This window comes from Anopheles funestus, chromosome 2RL (genome assembly GCF_943734845.2).
Source record: "Anopheles funestus chromosome 2RL, idAnoFuneDA-416_04, whole genome shotgun sequence".
In the NCBI taxonomy this organism is placed as follows: Eukaryota; Metazoa; Arthropoda; class Insecta; order Diptera; family Culicidae; genus Anopheles; species Anopheles funestus.
The window spans coordinates 56,002,627-56,028,510 of NC_064598.1; the positions used below are offsets into that span (position 1 = coordinate 56,002,627).

At 40.8% G+C, this 25,884-nt stretch overlaps 2 protein-coding genes across 4 annotated transcripts in view; one reads left to right on the forward strand and one right to left on the reverse strand.

The window, feature by feature from the left end:
• Window positions 1-25,884, reverse strand: part of LOC125774629 (sodium-independent sulfate anion transporter-like) — an 84,406-nt gene that overhangs the window by 49,604 nt on the left and 8,918 nt on the right. The window lies entirely within an intron of this gene.
• LOC125774620 (transcriptional activator cubitus interruptus) overlaps window positions 1-25,884 on the forward strand; it is a 40,013-nt gene that overhangs the window by 8,800 nt on the left and 5,329 nt on the right. For all 3 annotated transcript variants that reach the window (XM_049444708.1, XM_049444709.1, XM_049444711.1), the window contains exons 2-5: window positions 21,221-21,657; window positions 24,323-24,795; window positions 24,872-25,558; window positions 25,644-25,808. In XM_049444708.1, the coding sequence (XP_049300665.1) occupies window positions 21,221-21,657; window positions 24,323-24,795; window positions 24,872-25,558; window positions 25,644-25,808 (1,762 nt within the window). The remainder of the gene's footprint in view (window positions 1-21,220; window positions 21,658-24,322; window positions 24,796-24,871; window positions 25,559-25,643; window positions 25,809-25,884) is intronic.

Below are 25,884 nucleotides of genomic sequence, written 5' to 3' on the forward strand. Positions count from 1 at the left end.
TGTACTTGTCCACGAGGACGGGTGGTGCGTTTTGTGTCCATTGAGTGTGTTTGATGCTGAAGTAGAGAACAGCAAACCCTATAAATAAGCCCCTAGTGGAGCCTGCCAGCAAACAATAAACAGAACTTGTAGCAAGAAGGGAAAGAGTAATACTGCTACATGATCATCGAAAAAAGGATCAAATAAACCTACAGAACGCAACAAAAAAAACACATACAGAGTGTGTTCTGATCAACACATTATACGAAGAAAAAGATATTTTACTACACATCAACCGCGTAGCGTTGGTGTCGAGTCAGCAAGAATATGCATTAATGTGTAAACACTGGACAACACCCAATCTTTACACTTTCTTTGTATGGCTCAGCTATGATTCGAAAGCTGCCAAACTCAATTAATGTTAAGTCTCGTGGTTGAACGATTACCTTCAACTTGTGTTACATGATGTTAAACAAATCATCAAAATTGCTCCATATTAGATGTAATGACAAATAAAAGTAAGCTTTAACAGTGTTGTGAACCCTAAATAAGGGGGCATCGCAAGGTATGAGGCATAAGTGAGGTAGTACACTACGTGAACCCGAACGGTTTGAACGCAAATATGCCTAAGGACAAAATGTGCCTACGGTTCAACCATTAACAAAGAAAGGCAAAATAGACTGACGAAGGACGTGTTACTTTCTAAATATTGTTTGTGCAAATACGCGACACCATCCTTTGAGGGCAGACCACAGCCTGCCGCATTTGTTACGACGAAACCGGTGAAGCAAAACCGAAAGAATCCAATGCATGCGGAGTATGTGTGTATGCTAGAATGTGTACAAAACTACGCAGGCAGCAAATGACGAAGAGCTGCGCAGTGGATGCGCCTGTGCGTTCACATTTCACACATCATACTGTTTGTTTATTGTTATATTTTTGTGTGAGTTAATATTTGATTTCCAGCTGCCTTTCGATTGCCGATCTGGCTTCTGGTAGTGGCTGGTGTTTTTACTACTGGAACTGTTGTATTTGTCACACCCATTCAACAGCATTTAGCTCCGAGGGGATCCGACCGTTCGGAAATGTGTAGGGGTTTGTTGAGATTTATTCAGACGTTCGGGCCCGCAATCGCGCGTTTTCCAAACGCTTTTGTTTTGTTTGGACTTGCTCGTAAGGGTGTTAAATTTGACAACGCATATCGTCGCTGCTTACACCATCCAGCAGTTTGATTGCTTGATGGCTTTACTTCACATTTTGACAGCTTTCCCGTGTGTCTTTGGGAACAATTAGCATGATAAAGAATATCGCATCCTTCCACGCGTTAATATGCTTCGTGCCCAACATGCTCACTGCGGTCAAAGATGGACAGTGCTGCGTTGGCTGGTTGGCTATTCCTCTAGTTTGAAAGCTTTTTTTGGTGCCAATTCCGTCACTTGTTCACACTTCAACACCCTCAACGCGTTACTGCTTCCAACGATATTTGACTCTCTTTTTTGTGGATGTATCAAATATCACTGCGCTAGTGGATAAGCAAGTGGCCCGCGTATGCTTGGGCGAGCGCACGCCCGTGTGTGTGTATGTGTCCGTATTTGTTTCTCCCATGCAATAATGTAACCACAATCGGTGGCAAACCACCATGGTTGGTGGTATGACGCCGATGCCAAACGAGATGAATGGGGAATAATTCGATTGAAATTGTATCTCCCAGCGACTTGCACCGAAAGTTCTCCCCGTTCCTATGGACTTTTGGCACGCGAAGATTGCGATCGAAGCAAAATGAATGATAACAAGTCAATCACAGTCTGTCAGCTAGCGGGTGCGGGTTGATGCGTCAGGCACGATCTGTCGCTGCCGAAATAATGCAGTCATTCAAGGTGATTAACGCCGCTGTCGTAGCGAACAGCCTTTGCTACACAGTCTGGTGCTGGTGCGAGGGAACAAATGAATCCACCAAAAAGGAAAATGTGGCGTGAACACTTATTACGCTACTCGAAGACGAATCAATGCAGACAAATTCGGAGGACTGGGAACCGATAGTCGTTAAATTGAGCCTGGAATTCGCGACGGAATGTTGAACGACCATTAATTTGCACCGGTACGATGTGAATGTTTTTTTTGTCTTGTTTTTGATAAAATATTATACAGAAGTACAAAACGATTGCTTTAGATTTTACATCGTTATAATGTTTTTTAATCGCGTGTATGTCCCTATATTCGTTTGCTTACTTACATATTTCTGTCAAAGGAATCTCAATTTTATGATAAAAATTTAAAAAAAATAACAAGGCGAACCTATATGAAAAAACCAAGTTAGAATTATGAAATAAAATCCAACAACAAAAAATATAATATACATATTATTCATTATTATAAGTAGTTAATTATCGAGCTGTTTAGATTCATTTATCAGCCATATCTACTACGGACAATAACACATACTGATTCAGTTCACTATAGCTAAGATACAGACATTTCCTTTAAACTATCGTCTAGCGATATTTTTCCTATTCCCTTTGCTCGCTCTTTTACGTTCGTTCCAGCCTTCTGTCATGCTCAACAGGTCTATTCTATTTTTTTTCTTGAATTAAGATGAAATGCATTTTATCCCATGCTATGGCAGAGACGACTCGACATACCTGGAATCCCTTTTCCCGTGCGTCAGTGCTTCGTTTTTCGTCTGACGGTGCATTCACTTGTGTGTTGTTTGTGAGACGAACGGAAGAAATGTTAGATTTGGTGCTCAAGTTCAGAAAAACCGGAGTATGCAACGGGAGATAAATTTAAAATTGTAATGTCTTTGTCAGGACCAAAATAGGAAGATTGTTTTCAAAGCTATTCACGCAGAAAAGAGCAGGTAGACCATTCCTTTCTACCGCTTACGCTTTACGCCTGAATTTGTGTGTTGTTTTCGCCAGGTTTATGTTCTGAAGAACTGCTTCGAGGGGACCGTATTTATAAAAAAAACGCTTCTTTAACACTGATTCGTCCTTCTTTCATTGTGCAACACATACATGTAATTAAGGACTTAGGCTGGACTTGTTCCAATTGTGCTTAATACAAATCGGTTCAGCACGTCAAATCAATCAATCCATAATTAAGACTTTCTACAGCACATCTGGATAATGCTGAATGTGAGTACAACAATGACGATTTGTTGAAGTTTTTTCCGCTACATAACATGATAAAATTTGTTTCTTTGCGCTGTACATCGGTTATACCTTTAGATTGAAATAGTTGTACTTAAAACTATTCAATCCATACACTTGACATAGTACTACATATTTATTTAAATGCTTCTTAGGATGTAAAAGATTGTACCCAGATGAAACATTCATTAATCTAGTGGGAAAACTGATGTAGATTCATATTCATATAGAACAATTGCTTACAAATTTCATCTGTTTTTGTGAATCTGCATCAACGATATATGACAGAATGACAGAATGAACATTTATGTAGTAATTTCAAATGCAAATGTTTGTTGGTTTGTTATTTTGAGAGATAGCGTTACTGACAATTTTGCTGACAGCTTATAAACGCAAACTTATAAATGCAATTTTTTCTTTTTTTATTCAATCATCATGTATAATTTTTAATGAAATAAAAAATTGTACACAATTATACAGATAAGTAAATGAAATAAACTTTGTTCAAATGATTGTGGCACTGAAACCTCAAAAATCTTCACCTCGCATTGATGGTTTTTCTTGCCTTGAATGCCCATGGCTGAATAACCATGGCTGAACGGTCAGTCCTACCGAGCTTTTCTTGGTTGTTTAAAATATGTTTATGAACTATAAATCAGCTAAATTTATGCGCAGAACACATTGCGTGACATAAAGTATGTAATGCTAAACGATTGCACATATTCCTATAAGTTAGAAATAGTGTCAATTATGAAAATTGGGATGTTTTGAAAGTAACCAGAACTCAAACATATTCTCGTATTCACCCCAAAATGCATTGGCCTCGCTTTTTCCCGCTAATCGATTGGTAAAACATAAACAACATGCAATTCATGTGGTTAGCCTGCGATTATCAGGTTCGTCGCTGAACAATGTAATCTTTTGTTATTTCCGTCTTTGGTGTCTAAATTGGCTTTAAAGCTCAGCTTACGCTATACGGGACGGACACGAAACTGGTAACGAGTGATGAGCTGAGTGGTACGAGAATCAGTTCGACGAAAGAAGCTATCCGCATAACAATCAACAATCAACAATCGACTACATTCGTCAAGCTGGAAAAGCGCTAACGAAAAGCGACAGCAAGCAAGCAATATTTCACGATCCATCGAAAACACTAACCACCGAAGTAAACAATAAATGTGTGCATCTGCTGCCGGTGAAGCAAACGTTGATGGTGGGGTATTTCTACTGCTTGTTCGGAGTTCGAAGACGAGTATCGACGAGTGTCCACAACAACGGGCAGACGCCCGTTACGACCGTTGGGCGTATCGTGTTTATGTTTGCCGTTTTTGTTATCATCGGCGGAGAATTGAGGTTCATGCGTACAACCACGGAAAGAGATTTAATCTGTTAGCTCTATGCTTTCCACCATGCTGAACACAGCGGACGAGCCGGAATGGAGAACAATTTGTTTAATTTATGCTGAAAAACACATTTTTCTCTTGGGCCAATCAGCAAAGCGTGGACGGTTACAGGGCGGAAGATAGAATGAAAAATGACTCAATTTCTAATCATAACTGCAGGTTCTGTCGGTTTCAAATAGCGTGGTCATTTAGCGACCAGCGTCTTACCTGGCCCTGAGTGAGTGTTGGTGAAAGTTTTCGACTGAGTATGTATATTGAAATATCGTGTCCACTTCCTCAACGGCATCGGGCACCGACAATCCGATAGAGAACGATCATATAGAATCTTTTTCTCGGATGACGTTTATTCGATTAGGTAAATCGATTGAATATTTTTTCTCGAGTTCGTTTTGCCGTTTGCTTCGCCAAGGAAAATGTAATTTATATGTAAATGTCGATGAGAGGTTTGTGTTTTTATATGTTCGGCGATCTTTTGCTCTTTGTTTGCTCGGGGATGATCGGTGACTGTTCGGTGAGTGTCAATCGGGTTTGGTCCAATGACCCGTATGGATGAAGTTTGAAGATCGAAATATTAGGTTAGTTTACGTGTTCTCTTTTACCGCTTCACACTTGTTTCGAAAAAAAAAACTATACAACCTTTATGTGGAACGAGTCTTTATGTTTCTCCCAAGGCGTTGTGTGATTTGTTCTTTGATTTGTGAGAGGAATATCTTGTTCATTCCACTTGGCTGTTTTTAGTGATGCGTATATTTTATGTTCATCTTTTGCTGTGTTAATGCTACGGGAAATTGTATCTTTCAAATTTTACAGCTTTATAAATTTATGTTATCCGTAAGGATGTCTGAACGGAAAGGTGAATAGACAAGTGTAAATTATCAAAAATTGGTGTAGCGAAGCTGTTCACGATGAAACAGAAACGATAATTGCTTGCCACCCTTTGCCAAACTTTTTTAAAGGAATCACAAGATTTGCAAAAAAGCACTTTAAATTTTGTGACTTAATAAACCGGCTTGAAAATAGTATATCATGTAACATTTGGGCTGTGTGATAGATGCGTACAGTATAAAGTTTTTTTTTTATATTTTCAGTGGAAATTTATTGTAGCCCAGCTATAAATCCAACGTACCAATTTCAAATTCCATAATGAAAGCAATAGGTGCGATAACACTGGCGCCAGCAACCCTCGAAGAGCTTACACCACATTCCTATCTTCTTTCACTAGACATTATTTTATTCTACGAGCTTTCAACATTCTAGACTCAATTAGACCCTTCCGATAACGTGTATGATATCCAAGGTAAAAAGTTTTAGGATCAGTACAACTTCAAACGAACGGGACATAAAACAGTTTTATACTTGTTTTTTTTTAAGTAAGAAATGCCCTAAACCAAAATATAAGATAAGATGAACCAGTAGTTGAAGTTGTTTGATAGGGTACGCTGCTCTGCTCCGACAGAACGTCCCGTAGATGTACCAAAGATCATCTTCAGGTTGGTGCGCCGATAGATTTTGTATTGAAAGTTGATACATGTTTTTCTTTGCCCTAATTGGAACGTGTCAATTGCCTGCCTGAGATGCCAAAGTCTTTGTCTAACGACTTTATTTTAAATCCCAGTGATGAGAGTTACAGAAGAAACCGCCTCGTTCGCCATTCGCCGTGCTTCCGATGTTGAGTAACTTCACAGTGAATCACTTTTTTGGGACCCTATTCTGAGCAACAGCAGGTAAAAAGTAAGGGGAATAATAAAAAAAATCCAATCGTTTGCTTCTTTCCGGTCACATTCCGGATAAAGCGATAGGCAGTGGTAGAAGTTGTTTTGTTGGCGTTTTTCTCGGGTCGCTCTGAACCTTCCGTTTTGGGGTTGCTAATCATATAAAATAAATTTAACGAATTGGTAGCTTAGGTGCGTGTTAGCTTCTCCTCGCCTATTCCGCGATGTGACAGGAAAGTGGGAAGATCTTTCCCTGGTTTCTAGACGGAACCGGTCAGCAGCGGCAAAGCTAAATCAAATATTAACTGCTCGTAGATAAAACCGTCTTCTACTCAGCTCAAAGCCCAAACCTTTAGCGGAAAGATGATTGTTTCTGCCGGTCCCAAAGCACCGCGTGTTAGTTAACCTATTCTCAGGACGTAAGTATGGGATGCTACGCTGTGTGTGTGCACGTTATCTGCTTAGCATTGGTTATAATAAAGCTTTTGGTGTCGTGCTATGGATTGGTATGCTTTGCCTCGAAACCAGACTATACAAATCCATAGCAATACTTTAGAAGAAAAAAAAAGATAAAACAGTATGTTAATCAGCATTTTTTTTGACACCACACGCGGGAACACATACAAATTGCTTAATTAAAATGTTGAACGCGAGCCCACGTTTCCCACTTCTTGCGATTCTCCTCAAGCAAGTTGTTTTTTTATGATTTGAAAACTTGTTTGAAGAATAGACACAGTGATACTTGCCTGAGTGAGTAAGCATAGACAGAGTGGTACTAAAAATTTAAGCTATGTTGAATGCAAAAATTTCTTTGAAAACACTGTTCAATAAATAGCGCTTGACGATGATTGTCCTATTTTATTAGTATCTAACACCATACAAAAATATTGTGACATTAATCTATAGAAACTTTAAAAACTACAATTATTTATAAAAACAGTCGTACTACTAAAACTGCTATAGATCTTTAAAAGCCAGAAGCAATAAAAAACTCAATGCAAACAGCTCTTCGGAAATTCTTAGTACCAATTTGCAGAAAGATTTTTGGAGAAAAATGTCAAACCGCAACCGACAAAACTGAGCAACCCCAATGACCTGCAATCTTCCATCTTCCTGCAATCAAAGGAAAAATCACCTGTGACCGCGGTGCAGTAGTTCTAGAGAGTTCAAGGGTCAACTGTTCGTGGAGAGTTTAAAATCGTCAAGCAGAACTTAAAATCAAAAGCCAAAAGTTGAGATTCCACTAATTAAGACATTTTACGTTTGCCACTCCAAATAGACCCATAAAGACATCATCCAGACGTTCGCTTCTCGGTAATTGCTAAACAAAATGTCCAAGTCAATCTTATGATTTGACCAAGTTCAGCTCGATGCACAAAAACCGACAGCTACAATCGCGAACTTAATTTCTTGCTTGTTGGGGTCCTTTTCTTTTTATCTGCACACCAGTGTTTTGGTACGATCGATCGTGATGGAAGATTGCTATCTTAAAGTTCCACCAATTTCTCGTTACTTCCTTTTGAACCGATTTAACGGTGGATGGGCAAAGTGTGTGCACATGAGCTCTCGCGAAGAGCTATCTCATACCAAACCTGTTTTGATTAAAATGTCCCGGACAAGTTGGGAGTATTTTTATGATAATGTGTAAAAGCATGGGTAATAATATGCTGTTGGTGGACAGGGATCGGAGTACGCGAGGTCCTGTTAAGCGCCCCGGTGCAACCGAACGCATGTCAAACTGATGACATTTGTTCCGGTAGAGTGTTCAGTGTGCAGTGTTCGTTGTCCCCGAAACTCATTCGTGGCAGAGCAAGCATCAGTACTCAAGTCTTGGATCTCCTTCTCGTTCCTGATTCTCCGGTTGAGGATCGTTCGACCGTTCTTCACTTTCGTCTTTGCTTCGATCTAGCGGCAATGATTAATGTTTCGGCTTGCGACGGATGGACGGAATCGTCCAAACTACTATTCGACCGGTACAGAAAGCGGGCTTACATCTTTGCCGCTGGCCGAGAATATGCCGCGATCGAAGCAAGGAGAACGGTACGTCTTTTTCCGCCAGCAGGTCGACACGGCCCGGTGCCTGTTATTTCTGCGTGTTAGCACAGCACAAATGGAGCGGCAAAAGTAAAAAAGATCAGCACAAGTTAACGCTTCCCGTGTACCTGGCTGATGAGCGTGTGTTTTCTTAGATGATTCTTGCCGAATACTTCCGAAATGAGCCTCCAGCGTTGGTCGTATGCACACGTTAGAGGCGGCAAGCTTAAATTGGCAGGCAAATCATCTACCAATTTCGTTTGACCTTCCACACTCAGGGAGTTCATAACAGAGGAACATGTGGAGAAATCAAGGGGTAACGGATCATGCGGGAAAACGATGATAGGTCAATTTCTCTGTATCTGCGCTATCTTCTAGTTTGAATCGAGACTTCCCGTGTGACGGGTGTTGTTGTACGTTCTTCGTTGTTTTTTTTATTGTTTTGCTGTATCATGGAAGCTGGCCTGGGTTTGGTATATCATTATTAGACCATGTTCTGATCCGTAGCTGATGACTCAATCAAATCGAAACATAATTAGACGTTTTCGAGGTGGCAAAGTATCCTGCGTGACGATTCTATGGCGTGTATAGGAAGGTGCGATTAAACAACCATTCGAAATACGCTTCAGGGAAGCAGTGGTGGTGTGACCAGCGGTTTACCAGTGTGCTCGATTATCTATCTGATTATATCATATTAAGAAATTTCAGTGGCGTTTCGAAGGAAAAGTAAATCACATACATCGCGCAAAAGCATGCTCGATCTTATAGTTTAAACAGATGATTTAGCACATAAATGGTTGTACAAGTAAGTCAACTTTTTTAACTTATAAATTAATTCATGTTTGGTTCTGCGACTGTTACCATACTTTCCATCAAGCTGTATGGATTAATTGCAACTTAGATTTGGAGACAAGATCATTCAATCGCTGGTTGGAAGAGCGAATTACGGCATCATGGTACCTTGTCTGCTATGCCATGTCGCGGCATGTCCCTCAATTGTAGGGAAGGAGTGAACGATCAATAAATTATTAATTTGACATCTGTTATTCCAGCAATTCGAAGTGATCGATCAAGTTTATCGGCCTCGGCCGTCAAAGCCACCAACGATCCCCCATACCAAGCCATTTGCTTCACTGGCAATCTCTATTTCTCCACCCTTATGTGGAGTGTTGCCCGGGATTAAGAGCTTTTCCATCCAATCAATCTTCCCTCGGTTTAACCCAGCAAAACACATCAACCATCGACGATTGCGCTGTAATATTGCGCGCTGCGGCTGCAGGGACGACGATCTACAAGATTGTTAAAAACGTTGTTTTCCGTCGTACTCTTTCCGACGGCATCCTGTCCTTCGGCATGGATAGTTGATTGGTATGTGAGTACGCGCGCACACGCCTTTTTCAACATTCGCTTAGCATCTTGTGCGATTCCTTCAGGTTACATTTGATTAGGTTGCTACAGTCTCTCCCGCCCGATTAGCCACGGTCGTAGATCATTGTGGGTGCCACGGAAAGCGAGCAGAACCTGCATCTCAGCGATCCCGTCATCATACGGCGAAGATAGAAATCGGTGCGCCGATATCTTCGTGCTGGATGAACTATTCAAATGAAGCTAAAGAAAATTCTCAAAGCGCGGAAGTTGTCGTGATCGTAGGGGAAGAAACAGATAATCCACTTAACACACACGCCTCGTCAAACGTAGACTGTGCCAGGTACGAAGGATGGTTGGATAACCGATCCAGAGGTTAGTTGGAAAAAAATTCTCACTGTTCCATCGTTTCAAAAATAAGATTGCTTGATTAAGCACCAATGGAAAACTTAATAAATAATGATGCATAATCACCAAACTTGGCATTGGAAATAGTGTTTAAAAACGTTTAACAAATTAGTTGTATAAAGATATTTACGTTGAACAAAACATAATTTTTGCTTTTTTGCATAAAGGTTTGCTTTGAACGATTATTCATTTTACATGTGATTTGCTCGTTTCGAAATTTTGACATTTATTGAGTAAAATCAGACAACAATTCAATCAACGGATTGATATATTTTAATGTGCATTAACCGACCTAAACTGTGACTACATAATTATATGTTGTTATCATTATATTATTATAAGGTGTAACGGAAGAATTACACCTCAAACAGCATTTTTTGTTTATTTGGATCTTTTGTAAAGGTTTAAATGTATTCAGTCGTTATTAAGCAAATTATATCAAGTTATGCTAATCGTTAAGACACAGTGCTACATTAATTTGCACAACAGTGGTAATCAAACAGTGCGTGATCGTTATACAGGAGCAGTTTATATTCATTATACTAAAATTCGGAACAAGCAGATGAAGAAGACAAAATGCGTAAATGTGAGAGTGTTGCTGCCATAAAAAATCTGTTATAAAAGTACACAGAAAAATGAAATGCAAGAAACAAACTCGAAAAGTGGCGCAACAGAACTAAACGAAATGAATATATAGTAAAGTCAAGAATCGAAGAGCCCCTGAGGCAGAAAAACGGTAAACAAGGTTCGGTATTACAGTACCATTTCAACAGCGTCGTGAAAGTTCGTATTCAAGAGTAAAGGAAAACAGCAATTAATGACCGAAAAGATGCGAAAGAGGAAGTGGAAGAGAACGATATCTCAATTCTCGATTCTCAACAACTTATTTAAATTGATTAACTCGTATATGTAAATTAAATCTATTCGAGAGTGCATTTATTATTTGGGTTTATTTCTTTGATTTTTAGTACTTATTTTTTCTACACGCTTGGTTTTGGTATTTCTCTTTACATTGTTTCGTACTTTAAATCTCATTTTTAAATCTTTTTATCCAAATCTCTACTTCTTTTGACTTTTCACGATATTGAAACTTGGCTTTTGTTTAGGATTGAATCTATTTTATTTTTATGATTTGAAAATATTCCAGTACATGAGTATGAAGAAACTGAGATCAATGAACGCAGCATACCAACAACCAATCCCATGACAAACGCCAAAGAGCAGTAAATATGACCTTTACAATAGGTGTTTGAGAAATTGTATCAATATAAATATGTCTGTAAAATAGTAAAGAAAATAGCATAAATATTTGTCTAAAACTTCTCTCTTTCCTTCGATCCTATAGTGAGAGTTATCGTTTCTGATACACTAACGGGCTGATATATAACTTGTCCCAAAACAATATACAACTTGTCCCAAACTAACAAAAGTAGCTGTATATGAACATAATGATTTAATGATTTGTCCGCTTAATCTAAATCATCAACATCATGAAACATCATCATCATTTTCAGCGTTGTTCATTGTAGTTCTACAATTCAATGATTTATAGATTATAGAATCAGAGTAACGATATGCCTTCGTGATAATACCGATACTGTTTAGTTTCACATTCCGTTTCAACGATTGTTTCATCGTTTATTGATTTTCACAACAACCTTATGCATACAACACTTTTCGAGTCTCTGTAGAGATGTATTTTTGGCTCGCGTATTTAAAACTTTTCTTTCCAAACTGGTTCCTATGCTAAATATTTTGCTCATTTCATGATCTTAAGATACTACCATGCAAGCTGGGTAATAAGTTTTGATGAGAGTATTAATTTCACGATACAGGCCGGCTTCTGCTACATTTAACAGTAACTGCCGTTCGATTGCTGATTGCCATGCTTATAGTGAGTTGTTACCACTAATCATCCATTCTCTTTCGTATGAATTCCGGCGAAATGCTCTGTGTAATGCATTGTAATTAACATTCATTAAAATAAAAGAGAAATTATATAATAATAAACTATTTAAATACGAAAGTGGTTCACAAAGCAAACTGTTTAAATTATAAATGATCTGAAATCCCTTCTGAAGCATTTTTCATTATCTTTATTTTATCTGTTATTTTTGTGATAATTTGATAATTGATAAGGTTATGATTTGATAAGGTTGTAAACGAATTGATAGCTGCATATTTTTGGAATTTATTCCAAGGGATCCACCAGATATTTGAGAGGTGACAATTTATTGATGAAAAGACTTTCCAAATTTACAAAATGTCGTTGACACCTTAGGTTACCCTTGTTACACGCAACAACTGCTCGGGGATCTAGCTTGAAATCCCTCATTTGGTCGTGATTGTTATTGTTTGATGTTTTCAAAACGAAAACAATCCATCAGTGAACGATATACAATGACAGTAGTAAGGCAAAGGGCACACGGACCCCTTCCGGAAGGATGGAAGCGTTCCAGCCGTCCGTCCGGGTGCGCGTCCGGAAACCGAATACAGAACAAAACAGAACTTCTAATTGGGCGGAAAAAGTAATAGGACGGCGCCGTAAAATGTGGTTGGGAGTCTTTTGGGTTGGTTGGTGGAAAGAGTTATTTTTGATTTCCGATCCATTTGACAGTGTATCTCCGAAAGAGATCCGAACCCTAATGTAAGAGGAGTTGTCTGTGACACGCCATGGGAACTGCGAGACGTTATCCATCGAAACGACAGGAGCAGTTCCGTTGATCGCGACTGTTCGATTAGCTCGTTCTTGATGCCAGGTCGGCCAACAAAAAGGTCGATAACACCGGAAACGTGTTTTTATCAAGCTGTACATTAAAGTTCGACGCATTGGGATGTATATGTGATGTAACTTTCGGATGGTGTATTTAAAAGAGAAAGGTATTCTAAAATCTCAATTATTTTGTTATTTGTTTGTATGAAAATGATGTACATTTTTTCCATTTAAATATTTTATTACAATATTTTTATGAGCTTTTCTTGTTATACAAATGTTTGTTTTTTTATTATATAACTCAAGTTTACTTTATATTATACGTTTTTTAAGTGAGCAGTTACTTGAAAAAATAGGAAAACAATGTAAAAAAACCGAAATCATGATTTTTGGGTCTAATGTCAGATCATTGACGACGGTGAGGATCATCCTCAAGCTTTGCAGAAGCTCATCATCAATCTGCGTAATTTCGTAATGCACTATAGCGTGTAATAGCTTTCTATCAGCACTGCAATGCGGTGTGAAGATGTGTTGAAGTCTTTATGCATTTGCGTCCTTTCAATGCCCTTGTTTTGCCGCTGGTAGTGCCCGAACCAGTATCGTGAGAAGTGCAGCACTGGCTGGGTCGAGGCACGACTAAATGAAACTGATCATATAAATCGCAATAATCATAAATCAGATAATTTCTGTTTTGGCCACATTACCACGACACTCCAGTCAACTTGCCGAGGTTCGCTTCGGGATCGATGGAGTTGAACCGAGTCTGATGCAGATCTTGTCGCGAATGGGAGCGATCGTTTGGCTTTTTCCCTTGTCCTTCTTTTCGCCAGGCAGGGAAGAGGTTGAGGGCACGTTTGCAATAAATTGAACTTCTCGTGGTGTTTAGGCAGGGTATGACGGGGAGGCCGTACAACGACGGTTGGTGGAACGAGAGTGCATACGCGATTGTACGTTGGTGCAGATTGGAAAGACCGGTCTGCCGAAAGCATCGTATGATCTGGCGCGGAAGTGAGTCGTAGAACTCACTAACCGGCTTTTACTGTTGTCTCCCGTCTTGTTGTCATACATCCTAGATGGACGAGGGCGCGCATGAAAGAAAGGCAAAATGAATTGATGTGCTCTTTATTTGCTTTCATTATTTGCATCAATTCGTGCAGCGCTCGTTGCACGGCAATTCGCGTTGTAACATCAACATTACAATCAGTACCGGGTGCGGTGCAAAGTTTTTATTCCACTTTCAGGCCATATCAAATCGAAGCTCATATCGCGATTTACGAATACTTGGCGGAACTCTAGACGGAATATCCAAGTTGAATGCGTTGCTGGATTATAAGCCTTGCCGCTAGAGATAATACTATACTATACGGTAGGTCATCGTCGCCTGCGAATCTGGCCACAGGCCATCAATCTAACTATCTATCTGAATGTTGTAGCTGTTCGCAACACGATTTAAAGAAAAGAAATAAAACGCCATCGACGTTACAAATTCCGTGACACACTGGGTAGGCTAGGAAATGTAGCTTTGCTTAAAACGCTCATGTTCATCGAGCCCGAGCGGATGAGACGGTGTGCCGCGAATTAAGAGCGCACCTAATGCGATTGTAATTAATCGATTATTGGACGCTGACCGCCAGTAGGTAACATGAACGTGGCCGATAGTGGATCATGTTCTCTAGCGTGTAGCGTGGTCAAAGCGGCAACCGACGGTGAATAATGTGTTCAATCCCGTTCAGGAGGTCTAACTTTCACAGCCGTATGTTAGTCGCTCGGTTAGAAAAACGTTACCAGAGAGGAGAGATTGATTAAAATGTTACACACTTTCCGGGACACCAGGCGTGCTCGATGCGTTCCTTTAGGTTTGGTTTGGAACCATTGAATGCTTACAAAATTAGTGGCTTTGTATTGCACTTATTGAGGCGATTTTTTATTTATCGCTTTCAGTAAAGTGATCCAGCCATACGCTTTATCGTCATAGGCATTGAGAAAACAAACGAGCGAATTGCTACACGACAAGTGAAATTCAATCCTTCCCTCATGATGGATCTTTGAAACCCTATCGGCATTCAGGCAAGGAGCATAAATAATGAGCACTGCGGGTCGGACCGTGTTTCACACCTTTGGCAGCTTCGGCGGTCAGCAAATCGTCTGCGACGGTGGTTAACCGCGAAAAAGACTCCCCAACCCCGTAAAGAGAAATAGGGAGAGCGAGAGAGTTCCAACCAAGCGCCAAATAAAGACACTCGTTTCAACACCTCGTTTGAACCACTTCATCGTAAATGGGGTGTGTCGATGGTGGTAACGATAGCTTACCACCCTGCATCCTCTAGAGACACGACATGGTAAAAGACCAATGACGGTGTCGAACCGTAACCACTATTGTTTCTGTACGCTCCACTCGGACGGGATGCCAAACGGAATAATCGCCGATGCGAAAGGTCGGGTCCTTGTGGTGTAAATAGACGACGATAATCGTGTTTCTAGGCAACACCGTCCACACTTTGCAACGGTTTGTGGATGGCAGGAACAGAGCACAATCAAGCAAAACAAACACACATCCCCACCATACTTTGTTCATCTTGATAGATCGATTGAAAAAGGAACAGATGATTGTTTCTTTACTTTTTTCCTGATCATGCTCTGTGCATACAAGAATAGCTAATAAATAATTAATTAACTGTACTGAAGTCGTGCACGCCTTAGTCGCACTTCACTTAATATCCGTGTATAAATGTATGTCCAGTTGTTGCACTGTTGCAGAAGACATTTAAGCAAGAAGCGGCAGTATTAAACGATTTCAACGTAAACATGTTCAGCAGCATAAGATATCATTCGCTACTTGGTGTGGAAAATCGGCATCAAATGTATTCTGGATTTTAATAATCCATTCATTGAATCATTTCTGGGGTAGTTTTGTTGTGAAAAAATAGCGAAGGTTTTTTTTAGGAAAACAGGAAGGGAAGAAATGAAAAAGTGAAGTGCTTTGCATATGGAAAGGGCGAACTGAATGGATGCAACATGAGGATGGTGCATGGAAGTATGTTTTACAAATTGACTCTTTTTCCACACGATGTGGTTACGTTTGTGGCTTTTGAGGCTCTTAGGTAGGCTAAGGTGCCGTAAAGAGAGACGAGGCGGTAAGTGAATGATCATGAATGAAGAATCAAATTACCCACCACTTTGCATCTCATCGTCAAAACTCAGCTCAAATAACAACGATCGCCAGTAATTTATGGTAGATACGATCGTTAATCGGTGTGCAGAAGTTTTGGATCGAATAAGCACACGCGAGACAATGCACGCTTATTAGTTAATTTGTTTCATTTGCTTGTACTAACAATTTACTTATCATCATTGTTCGTTTGATGATGGTTTTGCACTATTATACAGCATCGTTCGAGTGTCACTTGCTTTTTGTATGCAAGAACAGTCAATAGTACCGAGGCCTCAAGAAGGCTCGGGCTTCTTTTCGTTGCTGCCTCTTGGAACATACGGTTAGTTACGGACTTGCTGACCGAGGAAAGTAAACAGCAAACTCTACCAGCACCGTGCAGCATTGGAACGATCATACTACCATGGCATTAGGTCATTTGCATTCCGGGAAACGTCAGAACACTTTTCACCTAGCGCAAACTTCAGCAATCAGCGGTGAAAAGGCAAACACAATGCCAACAATTTCTCGCATCTTAGAAAGACACTCGATCGCTGTCGACGATGTTGTCGCCGGGCGCGGATGTTGCTGCGTCGCAAATGCTCTTTTATTTCCCTTACCACACATCATCACTCTGTTCGATTGCGGTGGCCAGCAGAATGTGCGAGCTTGTTCAAATTCACACACACACACACACGCGCCACATGACCAGTGCAGCCGAGCAAGACAGCAGCGACAAGCAAACGCACTCTCCAGACAATTTATTATGCGCGTCGTACGGAATGCGCGCTCGGGCATGGTTTCGATACTGAGCTGGTTGGCTGAAATTGTCGCCGAAGGTTTTCCTGCGCCCTTTTCGCGCACGAATCCTGCAGATTGTGGATGCCGCTGATCGACCACCGTTGCATCCCCCACACACAAATGCCGGGTCCGATGCCGTTTGGAGGTGTAATTTATGTTCGGTTGGTAGTTTAGCGCAGTCTTGGAAAGAGTGACATATTCAACAGGAACAACCACAAGCGTGTTTAAGCGGCTGCACAAATGGCCTTGTGTGCCCTTCGATTAGAGCAAGCGGCCAAGCTGTGGAAATAAGAGCACGTAGTGTGAGCATCATATACAAGGCTTGCCAAATAAAGTATCCAACCGAATCCAGTCTGGTCAGATCGTTTGTTTCACTAATTATTGTTCTTGTGTTTGCGTATGTTCCATATTTCGTCGTGTGTACACTGTGCTCTGTTATTTGGACATCATCCTGAATAAATCATCTCTGTGTTCCGTCGCAGCAAGGTCGATTACACTCGTAACGGTTAACTGGTTGTAACTTTGCTGCGTCAGTCGCTTTCAATCTTATGAAAGCTAAGAAGCTTCCGTTCAGCAGAATGCTTACTTTCTTTTTGACTGTTTCACTAGTTACTTGCTTGCTTGTCATGACTAATGCATGGCTCGCAGTTCGCCGGGGATGCTAATTAACATTTTAGGAGGCTCATCATTTTTAGTGACCAATTATGCTGCACGTACATTAGCAATAAATTCAAATCAGCAACAAAAAAACCTACTCACTAATCGGTTGCTTCAATTAATTGTTCAAATTTAAAACAAATATATCGTAAAGCTTACGATAGCTTAGGCTTATCGTGTAATTATTCTGTATGCTCATGCCTAAGTGATGTTTGCATTACGTTAGATAATAATTTTTTGTTGCCGGAGATTGCTCCAGATGAGCTTCACACACAATCTTCACAATGTATTAGACAAATCGTCGAAATAACATTGGTTTATACATGTCCCATTGAAACCATTTTTTGTACAAGTTTAGAAACATATCTGCAGAAGAGAGATTTGGTCTTGGCGCTTGAAATTTACTCAAACGTTGCGACAATGAGTGTAGAAAATCATAGTGTAATACCATTTGTGCGCTACAAAATGTGTTATATCCTTGAAGCGGTCAATCGAATCTATCAATTCAATAGGACTATTTCAATAACTGAACACTTTTGAACAAATTGGTGAAATAACCCTTTACCGATTTTGTAATATATGAAAAACACTACTAACAGTTAAAAATATAACCCTAGATAACGCTAGCTAACCAAAATGTAGCATTTGTGCATATATGAAGGAAAAGATGTACAGACAGCTATGTGTGTTTTCAAGATACGACTACCGTAACTAAAAGAATGTTCACTTGCATCTCTTCCACAAGATTGATACAATTCCAGAACAATGTATGCGCTTGTGAAGCTAGTGGGACTGTCAGTCGCTTCCCTTGCAACGTAGTGTATGTAGGTTGGCTACCGGACACAGGAGAATTTCTCTGCATCATCCCAGCCGCTCCAGCACACGATCGCGTGCATTATTTCGTTTGATGATCGAACACGATCATGCTCAGCCACGGCTCAGATCACATGTGCAGGACTGTTATTGAGATGAAAAATACCGGGAACAGTGGGAACATGTAATCGCGCAGCACGAAGGTAGAGAGAATTAACTGATCGTGTCACTGAATCATGATCGATTCGCTCAGGTGAGATTCGTACAGCCTGTTTGAATTGATCTCGTTCGATTCCCTCCACTTCAGTTGCTCTCGCCGGTTTGTGTTCGATTTGAGAGAGGTGCGACTGCGAAATGTAGTTTTATGTAGTGAGTTTTCTAAGTTATACATAATTCGTCCCGGTAGTGGGAGGCGTCTTTCGTAGCCGTCGATGTTGTGATTGTATCTTTATATGGCAATGCGTATCTATGAACCCAAACACGGAGACCCGTCGTTTGGGGATGGGCGTGACCAAAGGATCCTCCGCGACCTTGTATTCAAAATGATGTTTTTTACACCATCTAACCGCAGCAGCTTCAGAATGGATTATTTAACTGTCTTGTTACCGAAGAGGGGTTGACTACTTACAGGGCTAGCTCAATATTTGGTTGCTTGTGAAAAAGATCATTTTACTCAGTGCGTTAAATTGTAACAAAACTTACAACAACAATTAACGACTTGCTCTTATTAATTATTTTCTTTGATCACAGTGAGCATTTGTCCTTATGATCGAACGTTGTTATTCAGCGTTATGATAGGTATATACCTACACACATACCTACACAGTTCTTTTGCACCTTTTATTCATTTATGGTACAAAAGGTAAAACTACTTACCAGTAAAACAATATTTTACAGAATTTCAATACACCACTATATCTAATACATCCGGACCTCACTGCAATGTTTCGTTTGCTTTTTAAACCAGTGGCTTAGAATTATGAGGTCCAATTTGTATAATGGCAAGTGAATCGTTGGTGCCCGATGGTGCTGGTAGATGAAGTTTGCCGCTGTGAACAAAAGAAAGATCATATTGCAATCCAAAGTATGCTTTCCGTAGTTCCATACCCTGATCGTACTTTCGCTGTTAGTTATTGCAGACCACCATTCTGATAGTTTGGATTAACACGAAGAAACGTTGCTCGCTGGGCGTTTTTTAGTCTTTTGTCGAGGATGGTGAATGATGGCAAGACTGTGCGAAATTTGAGAGCTTCCTCTATAGCGTCCTCACTGTACGATGCAGCGTCATCGGTATGCCAATGGTCGTGAGGTTTCCTTTTACACAATTTCCAAGGCATGTTTGTGTTTCCGTTCTTCCCTCAGACATTAAACAATGCCAGTATGCTCTAAAGTGTTGCACGCGTTTGGCTGCGTGCTATAAAGAGTGAGGGTTGTTTTTTTTCGTTCTAAAACTGTAAAACTTTTAACACGATAGTTCGCGCTTAAGACGTATACAACGAAACCACCAAACATGCGTCCATATAAATTATTATACATAATTATACAAAAGCAGGATATTCAACACTAGACAACTTCCGAATTCCGAATCACTATTTTGGTGACCCCCCGTAATTTGAACAACGTTGGCGACATTTTGTGTCATTTTCTTCCCTACCGCTGCACTCCTTCTCTGAGATTTTGAAGTATTTGCTCGCAAGCTGGCCGGTTTCATTAATAAAGAGTGCCATTTAGAAACCATGAATATATCCCGTAATCTTAGAAAATGGTATTTGTTTTATCGCCTATTTAACACGATGTTGTGAAACTCACTCATTCTGGTGGTCTGGAAATGGTTTATTTCCGAGAGATGACATCCTGCAAAGCCATCGCCCATGTTGACAAACAGGGGAAAAAATTATAGGACTCCTTTGGGGTATCATTTGTAAGCTTCATTCACAGTTCGGCAGTTTAGCGGTACGGTATCGGAAAGAATAGTATTGTTCTTTTTGTCGCAGTGCAAGTGTTACGTGTATTCATAAAATATAGAACATTTCAGTGAGTATTTATAAGCTGGTATTAATTCTCATACTTCTTCATGTTCGCTGTCCTTTAGTAAATTTAAGAAAATGATCACTAGATACAAGTTGTGCGTAAGCGATATTAAATTCATCCACTACCTACTGATGTTAAAACTATATATTAAATTATCATTCTAATACCATAAATGAAAATTGATTCGTTTTATGATAAATCACTATGTGTCTAGTCACTGTATCGTGGTAGTTTCTCCACTACATCTTAACTCTCGCTTTCGGTATAGCAGTATCGATGAAAATATGTCAACGTTCATATCGTTACTATCCACTTTTGATGTCTCCATCCATCTTCGTTAATGCTCGCAATATGTCACAGGTCGTGGTTCACTTTCTCGTGTTTGATCGATATCTTTTCAATTGATTTAAAATGAATCCAACGGTTGAATGTCTCGAATGGTTGTTACTTTAATTTAAATGTGCTGAACTTCTACTCTAGGCTCCGTTGTGCGTTAGTAATCATGGCGGAGAAACAATGCTTCACAATATCGGTCATGATCTTTCTGAATAAGTACAACATCAACGACTGTGTCGCAATGCGAGCAATGACACGGTTGTGTGTAGGGAAGGGGAAGATGAAATATTAATATGTTCGAAAATACACCAGCGATCATTATCGTCACATCTTTCTCAGTAACATTTCTAGCCATTAATGTTCCTGTAGAAAACCAAGCCTACACGATCGATCAAGGAATGCCGCTTTGTTGTTTGCTCTGCGCTCACCACTCCACCGCAATCTGCCCATTGCATGTCCAGCCGCTACACATATCGTAGCATGTTAGAGATTGTGCTAAGATTATACTGCAAAGGATTATACGCAAGCGTATGCAAATGTGAAACATAAAAAATACGTTTGTTATACCGCTACATAGTACAGATCAGTACAACGCCGTCATCGTAATATATTTTTATCATACAAGATTTTCCGTCATAGTACAGCTCTCCTTTATACTTGTCTCTTTGCAGCTTGCCAAGTAATGCAAATTTTGCCGAACTACAGTTTTTGAGTGCTCGACGAGCGGCCGTTGCAGCAGCCGTAGCTAGCGCTGAAGTTGCACAAGTCAGCGGGACAGTATTACCTCCACATCCACCCGCTCCGGCAACCGTGGTTCCGCTGACAATTTCTCCGCCAACCACCTCTGGTGCTTCATTAAAGGGAGACGCCGAGAGATCTTGCAGTACCGGCACAACGCCCATCGGTAACGGAACCTCACCGACAGCTGGAGGTACCGGCGCATCCAGCCCAGGACTGCCTACGCCAAACGGTACCACCGGGACGACTGCTGGACAGACTAACATCCCCGTACCGGTACCACATCCGAGTGACTTTCATCCTGCCTACAGAATACCGGGATACATGGAGCACCTGTACTCATTACAACACGCTTCGGCGTCTCTCCACGGTAAGGATTTTTATTCTTAAAATTATACTTGCACTAACAAAACCAGGGTTTGAACACGCCAGGTGTCAATGCTCGTTCAATGAGCTAGAACCCGATCATCAATGGTGAATGATTGACCAACGACAGAACTGTAACCGATCATCTATGGTCGATGTGTTGGCCGGAAGTGTTCGTTGAAACAACATTTCAAACAGTCAACAATCACATCAGAATGTCCGTATGTGATTGAAAACGTTCGGTGCACATAAATGGGTCCATTAGCTGTTAAAAATATACCTGTGTCGAAGCGCGCGATGGCTTCCCGATCGCTGTGTTTTTGTTCCTACTACTCCCAAGGCCTGTCCGACCGCTGTAGCGGCGCTTGAATACAACATCCGGGCTGCATGTGAGCTACGCCTTTCGAAGCGTCACACGTACAGTGGGTTGTGAAGGAAGTTGGTATTTTAACCACCAAATGACTAATGTCTCCGCGTCGTCGTTACGCTCCTTCCTTACCTTTCGACCAATGACTATTGTAGAGTTTTGCCAGAATTATTTTACTCTCGGAAGTAGCACATTCAACGACAGTGGCTGGTCCAGAACCCGAGGAATGAGTAAAAATATTGTTTCAAAAAACTCATAAAACTCACTACTTCTTTACAGCGCTCTGTACCGAGTGACGTACAGAGCGTACATTCTTTACTGCCCAACCAACAAGACCAGTGTCGTAGACTACATTTTTCATATCCCAAGATCGTCGACAGGCAAACATTTGAATGAAATAAAAACAACAATAAAATGCAGACAAATTACTCCCCCGATGCCCCTACTCCTACGCAAGAAAGCAGCTCAGCAGGCCTCTGAGAAAGGAAATAGACCTGCGGCTACTGTTGACGACACCACCCGAGTACTACTATACAGAGAAACTAGAAACGTCTCCTATCCGTACCGTGGGTAAATGCGCAAGTAAGGGAAAGACATGAAGGCACTAGAAGGGTTACCTATTTATAAGTTCGATCACGTCCATGTGCAGAGATGGAGAACGGATTCCGTCACACCCTGTGTGCAATGCTGAATCCATCGCTAGCTAATGCTTTCTTCTTAACTATTGTACCATTATGTAGTAAGTTCACAACAACGGTGATAATTATATGATGATGTTTTGAGCACGCGTTTGGAACAAAAAAACGGAGCGTTCATAAAGTGTTGTAGGTTGCAAAGTAATTAACGTTTATTCAATTTCTTGAATTTGAATAGGCATATTTTTTTACACTTCTATCAATTGGAAACAACAAATGTTAAAAGCTTATTTATTTATTTACTTACAATTCATGATTACGTCTTTTAACCGTATTGTCAGACCCAAAGGCCGAAGTGTGCACAACTTTCACAAGACATTTTCTCCTTGTCTTTGCCTTACCCCGAGCAAGCATATTCGGTTCAAATGTTAAAAGCTGTTAAAAGTATTATGATATAAAACTAAACATCAAACAGAAAGGTTATTAGGAAAAAGGTGCAGTCATGTCACTTTTTTGATATTTGTCGTCAATTTAGTAATTTTTTGCTGTATTTCAACAATACGAAAAACAGAATATATTAAGCATACAAGTGTTATCCTTTCCTTCTTCATGATAATTAAACCTGCAGTTATTTATTGGTGATAGTAATTGATTCATGACATTTCCTGGCAGGCGCAAAGTGCAGCAGGCCCATAACGACCTGCGATCAGGAAATGTTGAATACTTTTAGTACAGCAATGCACCACTGCAAGATCTGGTAATGTGTACATTATGCTTTGATCCCTCCTATGCTTTGATCATTTTAAGCCCGCTTTTTCGTGCCATAAATAGGAAATTTTAAGAGGCATAGCGTGGAATCTTTGCCAGACATTTTGGCCAAGATAGATTAAGAAGCTCTTGCCCTGTTGAAGAATACACGGTTGAGCTGCAAAGGATCGTTATCTATCACGTAAGTAGAATATCAAGTATGAAACACGTACTACACCAAAGTAACCTCTATACCGGCACTGCATACGTATGTTCGGTTCAGTTCCCCGAAGATACATGATGCTATTAACATGCCCGTCAATGTTCTTCCCCTCAGGCCATAGCAATGTTACCGGTGTTTAGTGAAGTTGTAGGTGGACCATGAAACTTGTCGCGAAACAAACCTTACCGCACCTGCTGCGCTTTGGACATGACGTCTTGCTCTGCCTTATGCATCCGATGGTATAATTATGCATTTTTGTTTGTTTGTTACTATGTTCGTTGCTTTGATTTTCCATTAGATATGTACAAGTTGTCACCATGGACGTATTTTGCCACGGAGGTATGTCTCCTCGATACAACTCGATATCAAAGTTTTTGAATGCACGGTGGCACAGATCAGATTCGTTAGTGCACATATTCGGATGTATGTGCAGGCATTTAACGATCGGTTATAAAATCGTAACAATAGCAACCATAAAGGGTGGAATTGCGCGATGATGCAGCCACTAATTTCAAGTGGCCTTGTAAAGCATTGATGATCGTTAACGCCTGCTGGCTGGCAAGGTGTTGAATCGGAAATGAGATATCAAACGACTTCGTTTCCTAATATGTTGCGAAATGAATGTCCCACCCCGTTTGGCATATGCTTTTTTTTCTAACATTTGTTTTATTCCTTCATCAAACCGTTTCTATTGCAGGTCTGGGATTGACATCGGAGTACATCAATGCCAGGAACGCCATTGCCGATCTGCATCCAGCCAGTTCCCTAGCCAGTGCGGATTTTCATTTCAGCATTGACGCAGCCAGTCGACTCAACAGTCCTCGTCCGGGTAGCATTCGAGCAAGTGTTAGCCGAAAACGTGCCCTTTCGTCATCGCCATATTCCGACTCGTTCGACATTAGTTCTATGATACGATACTCCCCAAACTCTCTAGCATCTCTAGTGAACGCGTCGCGTAGTAGTAGTACCAGCGGTTCCTATGGCCACTTGTCGGCCAGTGCACTTAGTCCTGCTCTGGGTATGCACAACGCAATGCCACCACACCTTCAACATCTACTGCGTAGCAGCGGTTTTCTTCATACCCTGCCCGGTCATCATACACCAACGGCTAGTATGTTTTCGCTGTCTCATCATCCACTGCATACAGGACACTCGTTGAACAAACCACAGGTAAGCACTAGATGGCTAGATTTGCTCTTGCTGTGCCATTTCCTCAGACTAATTTCCTGCTCGTTTTCCTTTACAGCAAATCACTGATCTATCCAATAAAAGACAAGAACAACCAACATCCAGCTCGCAAGTGACTCGCGTCGAGGCGGACAGTGCCAGTAATGCGCAACAAAAAAAGTTACGCGTCAAACGAGAAACCACTTCGCATTTATATTCGCATAAACCGAGCGCACAAGAAGACTGCACGCCAATGATTACTTCCAATCACCTACCAAGTCCTACATCGACACAAGGACCTACAAATGGAACGATTTCAACAACATCGACTACTAAAAATGGTGGGCTTAATTTAAGTCCCATACAACGAGAACTGAGTAACGGAGGGCAGGGATTAGAACGCAACGCAGCCCTCGCTGCCGGTGCAATGGACATTAATTGTAACGGCAACGGTATGGGAGATGGTGGTATATATGGAGAGGAAGGTGGTGGTCGAGACGGGGGTACCAGAGCGGATACTACTGACCCGAAGGATGAACCAGGCGATTTCATCGAAACCAACTGCCATTGGCGTGAATGTTCATTGGAGTTTAACACACAGGACGAACTGGTGAAGCACATCAATAACGATCATATCCATGCAAACAAAAAATCCTTCGTGTGCCGTTGGGAAGATTGTTCGCGAGATGAAAAACCTTTCAAAGCGCAATACATGCTGGTAGTGCACATGCGCCGCCATACAGGCGAAAAACCTCACAAGTGTACGGTAAGTAAGAAAGCCATCTTGAGCAATGTACAACATGCTAACCTATCTATTCTATTCTCTTGCCTTTTGCCTTTTTCCATTAAAGTTTGAAGGGTGCTGCAAAGCGTATTCAAGACTGGAAAATCTTAAGACTCACCTACGCTCACATACCGGTGAAAAGCCATACACCTGCGAATATCCCGGATGCAGCAAGGCATTCAGTAATGCGTCTGATCGTGCTAAGCATCAAAATCGAACGCACAGCAACGAGGTACGTAAAGTAGTAGTATGGTATTATTGAGAACGTTCCACTCCTGGTACAAAGTTGTTATTTTCAATCATCTTTT